Here is a 10,799-nt window from a genome sequence, read left to right on the forward strand (position 1 = left end):
CAAACAGGGAAGCAGCCTAGAGCAAAGCCAGAATTCAGAAGCAGACAGGAAGCTATCAATTCTGTATCCTTGATGACATGACAGACCTTACATCAAGCGCTGCCTGCCACCAGATACACCCCAGTGCAGTCACATGGGTTCAGTTCAACTCCCTTTCGTTCGCAACCTGTGAGAGGTCTACATTAGAAAGTAACACATTGGCATGGTGACGTAAAGAAAAGGGTGGAATTTAATCTTTATTTACAGGACACTGCAAGATATGAAATTCCACATAGAAACAAGAAACCCATTGAGAGGAGAAGCTTCATACAGTATGTACAGTTTGGAACTGTTCAAGTATAGTTTTGTTGTAAAAAGTGCTACAATAACAAACCACATTTAAAAAGAGTTCTTAGTAGAGAAACAGTGAGACAAACTTATACCAAACATAGTGCACAACGAACAGCGTTAACCTCGGGTACGCATCTAAAAGCTGAAGGTCCCAGCGGAGCCGTCCTGCACTCGGAATGTGTAGCCTTCAGAGGTAGTTTCTGGCACAACGTTTTGATCTTCCTCTTCCTGCAAATATTTAAAAACAAAACAATATAATCCCATAAATTTGGCACATTTCTAAGAGGTAGCTGCCTAACAATCTATATTTACACTTTACTCTTTTATCTCAATTTATTTAAGCTGAAAACAAAAACAAAAAAAGTTTACTCATTTCTCCCACCCTCAACCTCTGGCAACCACCCATCTGTTCTATGAGCTGACGTGTTGTTTTTCCCCCGCCTCAAACATCCCACATACAAGAGAAATCTTATGGTATGTGTCTTACTCTGTCTGACTCATTTCACTTAGCACAACACCTGTAAGTATTCACTCTTAAGGTCTTCATTTGCATATTTCACTTTTAATCTTGAACCATATTTTAATAACTCAAATAGTGGAGGGAGGGCTACTGAAGTTTGCCTGAGGTTAAGAAATGCTACTGTAACAGGGATGCAACTAGAGGTTATCATACTAAGTGAAGTAAGTCATCAGAGCGACATATCACTTATATGTGGAATCTAAAATATAACACAATTGAACCTATCTACCAAACAGAAACATAGTCATGGACATAGAAAACAGACAGGTGGTTGCCAAGTGGGAGGAGATTGGGGGAAGAGATGGCGTAGCAGGTCGAGGTTAGCAAATGTAAATTTTTATATACAGAATGGATTAACAACAAGGTCCTACTGTATAACAGAGAATTATATTCAATATCCTATGATAAACCATAATGGAAAAGAATATATGTATGTGTAACTGAATCACTTCACTGTATAGTAGTAATTAAACACACTATAAATCAACTATACTTCAATAAAAAATTATGGGACTTCCCATAATTATGGTGGTCCAGTGGTTAAGAATCTGCCTGCTAACGCAAGGGACATGGGTTCAATCCCTGGTCGGAGAAGACCCCACGTGCTGTGCGGCAACGAAGCCCATGAGCCACAACTACTGAAGCCCTTACGGCCTGGAGCCTGTGCTCCGCAACAGGAGGCCACCGTGATGAGAAGCCTGCACACCGCAACTAGAGGGTAGCTTCCTCTCGCTATAACTAGAGAAAGCCCTTGCATAGCAACAAAGACCCATCACAGACAAAAATAAGTTACTTTTTAAAATGCTACTACAATAACAGAAAAAGAGATTTCCTTAACCTGTCACTCTTCAGTAGTCAAGAAGAAAACAGCCTATTAGGCCAGAGGATGGCTGTGGGGTTGGCCCACTTCTCCAACTCCTACACAAACTGACTCTCATTCTAAGATTCGTGAGGTTATTCATTCCAAAGTAAACTGGTGACTTTTTAATATTTCAAGTTAAAAGATGGTATTATTATCAAGCAAAACATTAGAGGAACAAACATGTATGTTATATGCAATAGCATACTTATGCTGATATTTTACTATGTTTATCAAGACTCATTAAGAAAGTATGAGGAAAAAATATCTTAGGGGCTTAACCTTCCCAGCTATCAATACCACCAGTTTACTCACCTCTACAGAGAAATACTTCTCAATCAAGTTTAATGACGCTTTGTACACAGACTCGTTTTCATGGTTTTGCAGAGCTTCGATTTTGTCCAAACCTCCACATTCCTCAATCATTATACCAAGTTTCTCAGTCTCACCTAGTTTCTCAGCAGCCTGAAAAAAAGTCCACGTTTAGAAGACTAAACTTTAAATGAACTCTTTTAATGAAGAAAACAATGTCTATGTTTGACTATCAATATATATCAGACAGAAACACACACTTAGCAGTTCCTTCACAACCCTATGAGATAAAATGCAACTGCACATTTTTAACAATTCAAAGGAATCAGATCTGTACTCGCTCTTCGCAGCTACTTTTGTAGCTTTCAGCCATGAAGATGTTACTGTAGTTCTCAACCTTTCCTGTGTATCAAAATCACTTGGGTAACTTAAAAAACAACACTATATCCAGGCCCACTGGTCTGTGATGGGAATAGAAAATTACTGGTATAAAAGCACCCCAGACAATCCCAAGGTGTATGGAAATCAAGCAAGAGAACCACTGTTCAAGGGTAATAACCTAAGATATGTAAAAAGAAATTCCCCTAACTGGACTATTTGTTGATATCAAGAATCTATTAGGTATATACACAAATGATTATCATGGCTAGCTATGTTTTTAAAGTCCTCAACTTTCAGGAGAGACTAAATATTTAAAAATGAAATAACTGACTTGCTTCAAAATAAAAGGGTGAGGAGAAAGAGAGGCCAAATGTTGACAAATTATTTAAGCTAGGTGATATATACATTAGGGATCATTACTACAAACTCAACTTTGAATATGTAAAAATTTCCATACTCAGAGGTTTAAAGTTGTTCGGTGGGACCAAGCGACCATTAAACCCATTAAACATTACGATCAAGTGCCATGTGCTATCACACTTTGATCAATTGGGAATGGAACCAAAAGAAAAATATAATTAACCAGGTCATTCAAATTTAATTTCACCAAAGTTTAGTATGAAATTAGGGGAACTAATGCTTGACAAAATAAATGTGTATGAACAGCGTTCATCTACGTACCTGGCCTCAATTCAGGTCACATCATGCATCTGTCATCTCCTTTCTCTCTCTCATAATCCTTTGCCACATCTTTTATCAAGAGTGTGGCCCACATAAACAGGTTTTCTGATTCTGTGGTTAACTGAGTAAACTCAGCTGCCCCTCACTCCATCATCTAAATGGTACACCAATTATCGAGTCCAAATTCAAACAAATGCCGTCTTGTTAAGCCTTACCCGAAAGATATTTGAAACGGCATCCAGAATAACCAGAACAATTTTGGTATCCTTTGCAGTGAGGAGGTTCATCAACGGCTCTATTATGCCGCAATGAACAAGGTACACGATCTGCTCAACAGTTCCGCCACTTGTATAGTTGTTCACAGCCCATGCGGCTTCCTTTTGTGTCTTAAAGTCTGCCTAATTAACATAAAGAAACAGGTTTATTTCAGAATGGCCATAAGATTCCAAAACTACTGTTTTAGAAGAAAGTGATTAAGACTTCCAATTGGTTCTATCCAAGCTAAAGTAAAAAGGTCACTATTATCTAGCAAAGGACTGCTAAATAGAACCTAGCATTAGTACATTAAGAATCTTAAGAAGTACAACTCTACCAAGTGCCTGCCCATTAAGTCCTAAGGCTATAGTACCTTTGAGAGAAGGCCAACAAGGAATGGGACTAATCCATGATTCACAACTTGTTGTATCTGGTCCTGGCGGCCAGCTGTGATGTTTGACATTGTCCACGTAGCTTCCTTCTGAATATTAGTTTTGGAGTTTGTCAGCAGACTGGGAAACACGGCAAGTGCTCCTGCATCTATTACAACCTGTGTTTGTTCATCTGTCCCAGTGACAATATTTCCTATGGCTCTGAGCGCAGGAGTCTGAAAGGAAAAAAAGTTGACGCTGGCAGTTATCTTTTATCTATTCCAGCAGTACTCAAAATCTCTACACCCTAAAAGTTTTGACAGGTAAGAGGCTCATTATGGCCTAAAATATACAATGTCAATATTGATACCAACTGATTATGCTCCTTATACTTTATATTCTCATTTGAAAATCAACTTACCACAATTGGCAATTCAGTAGCTCCTAAAAGCTTCACAAGTTGGGGTACAACACCAGTTTTCACAACCATTTCAATCCGTTCATTTGGACCATCAGTAAGGTAGGAAATAGCCCAGCAGGTATCAGCTAATACTTCTGGATCATCGTGATGCAGGAGACGAACTAAAGTAGGAAGAATCTGCTCAATAGCCTCTAAGGGGGGTGCAGGATTCTTGTTTCGACAAAGATTTGATAGCGTCCAGGTAAGATTACGTAAGTAACCACACTGGGGGGAAAGAAAAACGCAATGAAGTGCTGTTTTCTAAGGGGGGTAGAAAAATGAGAATCAGTGAGAAACGTTGACTTATGGTAAGTAACTTACTGCTAGAGATGACATATCAGGGACAGCCAGAAGTGCCAGTAGCGGATCAACTGCACCATACTTGATAACCAAGTCTCGGAAAACTGAACCATCACCTTAAAAAAAAAAGACAGCAGCTAAGTTAACCATGACTACCTGTCTAGCGCCATTAATTTCAGTTACTGAGTACACCAGTGTCTTGATGCAACAAATACACTAAGACACTTCTGCCAACCTCAGTATGACTGGAGACATTCAGTCAATTTCAAATCCAAGTACCTGCAATGTTTCCTAGAGCCCATACAGCTTGTTCACTGATGTGAGCATGGGGAGATGCCAACAGAGAAATGAATGCTGGGATAGCGCCTCCGTCTACCACAGCCTTGGTCTGTTCTGATGTCCCAGAAGCAATGTTAGTGAGGGCCCAAGCAGATTCGAACTGAATGGGACTACAATCAGTTCTTCCCAAGAAGGACACAAATTTTGGAATCAAACCAGCCCGGATTATGTTGTCAATAGGGGGCTGCTTTTCCCTAGAAAGCAGTTTCCTATGGGTAAGCAAAAAGAGAAACAAAAGTTGAAGGTGATTAACCAAACAAGTTCATACGGGGGAAAAAAAAAAACACACAACAATTTAAAATGCCAACTCGAGACCAAACAAGTTCATATAAAAAACACAATTTAAAATGCATCTTAATCCAAGAGTTTAGAACTTTAAGTAACCTTTTACAGTGAAGACTAAATGCTGAGATATCCTGGAATTTAAGAGAAACTGAGCAGACTGTTTGCATGGTGCTACCACAGGTAGTGTCTTAAACTACTTTTTCCAAAACTGAAATATTACCAATGACGCAGAACCCTTCTCTCTGCAGAAATCTATTTTAGATCTTGCCACTTCTTAAACACTTGGCCAGTACGACAGCATCACAGTCCATTAGCCCGAATTACTCTGGCCAGCAGTGGGGACACACGTTTCCCTGATCTTCTGCCAATGGGACCTGCTTCTCCCCGCTGTGAGGCTGCAGAGATCATCAACCCTTATAATATGGATGTCACAGATAGTTATGTATGGCGGGTGGGAAGAGTCTAATAAATAGAATATATTTATTTCCTAAATGGATGAACCATTCTAAATGAGTGTGCTAATCCCACTTTCCTGACACTGACTTGAAATGCCAGTGACAAAAAAACATTTCTTAAGTATGTCAAAAAATTATCACTGGAGGTAGATGTAATTTTAGGCAACTACAGAAAATTTTAGATTAGCAAAGATTATAATGAAAACTGGCCTGATGCTGCTAAGTTGCTTCAGTCGTGTCTGACTCTGTGCGACCCCATAGACGGCAGCCCACCAGGCTCCCCCATCCCTGGGATTCTCCAGGCAAGAACACTGGAGTGGGTTGCTATTTCCTTCTCCAATGCATGAAAGTGAAAAGTGAAAGTGAAGTTGCTCCGTCCTGTCCGACTCTTCTCGACCCCATGGACTGCAGCCTACAAGGCTCCTCCATCCATGGGATTTTCCAGGCAGGAGTACTGGAGTGGGGTGTCATTGCCTTCTCCGGAAAATTCGCCTAGGCCTGGCTTAACCTTTACTCTATGCACCACCTGCCATCGCAAAATGTAAAAAGGCTGATTTCTTAGTTTACTCATGCTACAGAAGACAAGACTTACCTAGCAGCTTGAGTAGCTTGGAGCTGGCTTTCCAAATTGTTGCTATTTATGCCTTTGACAATATCATCAACAGACCAATTTACAGTGCCCTACAAGAACAGGGAAATTAATTTTCAAATTATCATTTTTAAGATTAAATACAATGCAATCCAAACATGAAGACATTTCTATGTTTATAATCAGTTACTAAAAGTTTGTCCCACATTTAAATTCACCTGTTAAATATTATTTAATATATAAAACAATCCTCAAATTTGGTGTCATGACTAAATGATGTCTTAAGTGATGAAGTATCCCAGCATCTAGTCACTAAAAAAAGTAGCTGTGAATAGGTTAAAAAAATGGACTAGAGCACTGTGAAGGTTATTCCTACATTAGTCTCAATCACTTGTATTCAGATATGCTTTTAGGGGAAAAGGGATCGAGTCAGAGGCCATGTTCGGGGAATCTGCAGAGCTAAGGCTGTTATCCATGCATTTCGCCAGTGGTGTAGCACACATAAACATTACAGGTAGTGACTACATTTCCAGTGAGTTGGCTCTTCACATGAAGTAAAAAAACAAAACAAACAAACAAACAAAAAAAACATTACAGGTAGTGACTACAGATTGGAGGTAACTGTAGTATTTGTCTGAGAACCAAGCTACAGTTAACTCAAAAAGACAGTATCACATTCTCCCTAAAACCTTACAACAAGGAAAATGTAAAATCTGAACAACCATAGAACAAATGATTATATATATAAAACACTGTATATAGCACTATACAGAATTTACTCTCCATTTGTGGTGCAGAATGGGGTGCTACAGGAATTCTGGGAAGGGAGCATTTTTCCTGTTAGGATGACCTAGAAGTGTTATAAAGAGAAGATGGGATTTGACTATAAAACTTGAAAAACAGAACACAGGTGGAATTCAGTGTGGGTAGGGGGGAAAGAACACTGATAAAATGAGGAGAACTGAAGGAAAGCATAATGTGGGGGAAAAAAGCAGGAAATTGCCCAATATTTTTAAAAGATGAAAGATAAATTTAAAAATCCAGGATGGGGTTTCCCTGGTGGCTCAGCTGGTAAAGAATCCACCTGCAATATGGGAGACCTGGGTTCAATCCCTGGCTTGGGAAGATTCCCAGAGAAGAGCATGACTACCCACTTGAGTATTCTGGCTTCCATGGACTGTATAGTCCATGTGGTTGCAAAGAGCTGAACAGGACTGAGTGACTTTCACTCAATCATTCACTCTGATAAAATCATGAAGTCTCCATGAGTAGAACTCTAAGATGGGTCTAATTTCAAAAAAACCTTTAAAAAAGGATTTAAAATCATAAAGTTTCTAAGATGTTTTAAGCAGTATTTTAAGAAAACTTTTAGGTAAACAGTATGTGGCACAGAAAGAAAATCAAGAGACAGCTGAGGAAAAAGACCTGAAAAAAGCTGGTGACAAGTACCAAAAAAGAGAGGGAGGAAGGGAAAGGGAGAGAAAGAGAAAGAAAAAGACGGAAAAAAAAAGTTGGTTCTGGACATACTAACTTTCACTGAACACTTGAATGGCCAACTCAAAGTAAAAGCTGGCAACTGGAAAAGCAGGGAAACTTGAAGGGTAGATCAGAGCTAAAGACAACCTTGGAATCAGCCTCCACAGATTATAGAGGATGGCGGGGAAAAGATAACCCGTCAGAATTACCGACCAGGAGCACACAAAAACACATCTTCACATTTGACACTTAAAACCCACAAAGCTAAGACATGTTATTTAAATATCTCAGAAAGGCCTCATTTTGATTTTCTGGGTTTACCATAATTCATAAGCTAAAATATCCTCACCTGGTTGTTGCGGTTTTCCTGCAGTGGAGAAGTAGCATCATCAGGAAAAGAGCTGACATTTCTCCTTTTCAGCATCTGGTCATCCTTCTTAGCTTTCCTTAGCTCCACATTAACTTCTATTCGGCGACGCCTCATTTCCTTGAGAAAAGATAACATATCATCTCACCTATTACATCAGTGTTAGTTGCCAAGTGAGGACAATTTTTCAAATTCACTCAAAGTTTTGACGCCCTTCCCAAATACCTTCCCATTTAAAATACTAGGAAAACAACAGAAGGTACTCACTGTACTGTCTTTCCCCTTGTTTTTGAATCTGTTAAGGCGGGGAGCTGGTGAATTAGCATTCTCATTGGTGGACATGATTATGAGACAAAGGGAGAAAGCTGCAAGATGAGGGAGAGAAAAAAATTTCCTTTTTATTACTTTGTTTGGCAATAACATAAGCATTAAGGGAATTACCAAATACACGTTCAATTCGTATTTCCATACTAGAGGAGGAACTTCCTTTTTCAGCACTATGGAAAAGGAGTTTTGGCCAAACTATATTTGGCCCCTCCCCTCTGAAGGGCTGAGGCTTCCAGGAGCAGTACTGTCCACCAGAAATATAATGCAAGCTGTATAAATTTAAGCTTCCTAGTAGCCACGATTGTTAAAAGCAAAAAGGAACAAATGAAATTAACTTCAATAATATATTTTATTTACTTCAATATCTATTTTCTCATTTCAACACATCAAAAAATTACTGAACTATTTTGCATTCTTTTTTCATACTAATTCTTTGAGATCTTGCAGGTACTTTACGCTTACGGCATTAACTCAGTTTAGACCAGCCACATGCGTTTGGTGACAACCACACTGCACAGCGTGGCTCTAGACTCTATATAGGATCCATGAATAGTTAACTGAAGACAACGTAGGGGAAATAAGGTTACAGTTAAAATCTATGTCGTACGGGCCACAAATTCAGATCTTCTGGAGGCTCTGCTACTGCTGCTGCTAAGTCGCTTCAGTGGTGTCCTACTCTGTGCGACCCCACAGACAGCAGCCCACCAGGCTCCCCCGTCCCTAGGATTCTCCAAGCAAGAACACTGGAGTGGGTTGCCATTTCCTTTTCCAATGCATAAAAGTGAAAGTGAAGTCGCCCAGTCATGTCCGACTCTTAGCGACCCCATGGACTGCAGCCCACCAGGCTCCTCGGTCCATGGGATTTTCCAGGCAGGAGTACTGGAGTGGGGTGCCATTGCCTTCTCCGAGGCTCCGAGGCTTTAAATGGCCAAAACAGATACATTCTGCACGTTTGAAAATTTTTAAAAATCTGATTCGTAGTTAACATTTGTATAAACTTTCATAAAATTTCCTGCCCACCCTGAACACCTGCGACGCAGTTCAGCATCTCGCACATTTTCATTTCCAGAAATTCTGAGTGAATGCATTAAATGAGGCTGTATCAGCTGCGTTCCACTCAAACTCACCTACTTAAGAGCAATCTCCCAAAATATCACAAAAGTCCTCCTTCAAAGTGGCTATCTTTAATTCCATTCTGTTCTTTTACGAAATTGTGACACAGCCAACCCAAGGCTTACAAATTAAGAGATTGCACTTCCAACTGCCACCTCCATCTCCAGTCCCCTCCCCTACCCCCTTCCCCACCCCCATTTCAGGGAAGCAGCAGCGGGAACCCGCGGAGGAGGAGCCAGAGGCGCCGGGCCCCCTACCGAGGCTTTCGTCCTCGGGCCTGACTCTTAATTCTTACTCAAAAGCGACTGCAGCGGTTCGCAAGGCCACGGGCACTGAAGCCCATGCACTCGCATCCACAGTGAAACACCCGTTTCGTCAACGAACTACGCCCCCGAGGCCTCATCGACCAGAGAGGCCAAAGCCTGGCCGGGCGTCTACCCCGAGACTCGTCTCCCGCCTCCAGCAATCCGAGAGCGGCCTACGGACCAGCCTTTGCCGCTCCAGCTGCACTGCGACCTCAGTTCGTACCTACACAGCAGGCTCAAGCGTCCACCGGAGGCGGTGCGCGGCGCACAAGCTGCGGGATCTGCTGCCTCTAAACGTCCACCACGGTCAGCCCGAGGACGGTGTGGCTCGTGCAGCCGGCCGGCGCGATTTAAATTTCCCGGTGGCTCCGCATTCCGATTGGCTGGTTCGAGCTTACGCTATACGCCCATTGGTGGATTTGAAAAACACGTTAGCTGGGGAGGGGGTCAGAGGGCCCAGAAGAAGATAGGATAGCATCGCGAGATAAGGGAGCGGCCGCGCGATCCCCGAGAGCCTTGCAGTGCGGAGAAGAAAAACTCCAGATCCCGGCATGCAGTGCGCAGGGCCGGTTCCCTGTCCATCTTGGTCGGAGGGTTAGCTCTTTGCATGCGTTTACCGCTGTGTGGTGGCTGGTCGTTTTCCTGAATGTTTGCCTTAACTAAGTACCACAAATGATTCCCAAAATAATTCTCTTTAAAAATCTTAATAAAGAAATATATTGCTATGCATTTTTCCCGATAGGACTCAGAACTTGGCCGGGGTCTCTGGCCATCATGGAGGGGAGGGGTAAGGCAGATATGTGCTGCATTTTTTAGTTGTTCCTGTTATTAACTTGTGTCATAAAAGACTGCATAGAAGGCAGAACTATGTTAACAAAAGATTAATGCCTGCTTCTCCAGTCTTATTTTTAATCATTTCAAATACAAAAGAACTGCAAATCTTTATCCATATTTATTAAATGTTAATTTACTATTTTGATGTGTATACACATATATGTATATGTATACACAAGCGCGCGTGTACCTCTATTTATATATACATGGCTTTTACATATTACTTTTTGAGCCATTTGA

At 41.1% G+C, this 10,799-nt stretch overlaps 1 protein-coding gene across 1 annotated transcript; it reads right to left on the minus strand.

The window, feature by feature from the left end:
• Positions 1-217: 217 nt before the first annotated feature.
• KPNA2 (karyopherin subunit alpha 2) lies at positions 218-10,050 on the minus strand. The gene is given in 11 exon segments (NM_001034449.2): positions 218-558; positions 2,025-2,174; positions 3,299-3,481; positions 3,712-3,945; positions 4,131-4,394; positions 4,491-4,585; positions 4,749-5,017; positions 6,141-6,229; positions 7,963-8,100; positions 8,248-8,345; positions 9,949-10,050. Coding segments are annotated over 10 exon segments (1,590 nt in total). The 5' UTR covers positions 8,323-8,345; positions 9,949-10,050; the 3' UTR covers positions 218-465.
• Positions 10,051-10,799: the final 749 nt, after the last annotated feature.

This window comes from Bos taurus, chromosome 19, assembly GCF_002263795.3.
Source record: "Bos taurus isolate L1 Dominette 01449 registration number 42190680 breed Hereford chromosome 19, ARS-UCD2.0, whole genome shotgun sequence".
NCBI classification, from domain to species: Eukaryota; Metazoa; Chordata; class Mammalia; order Artiodactyla; family Bovidae; genus Bos; species Bos taurus.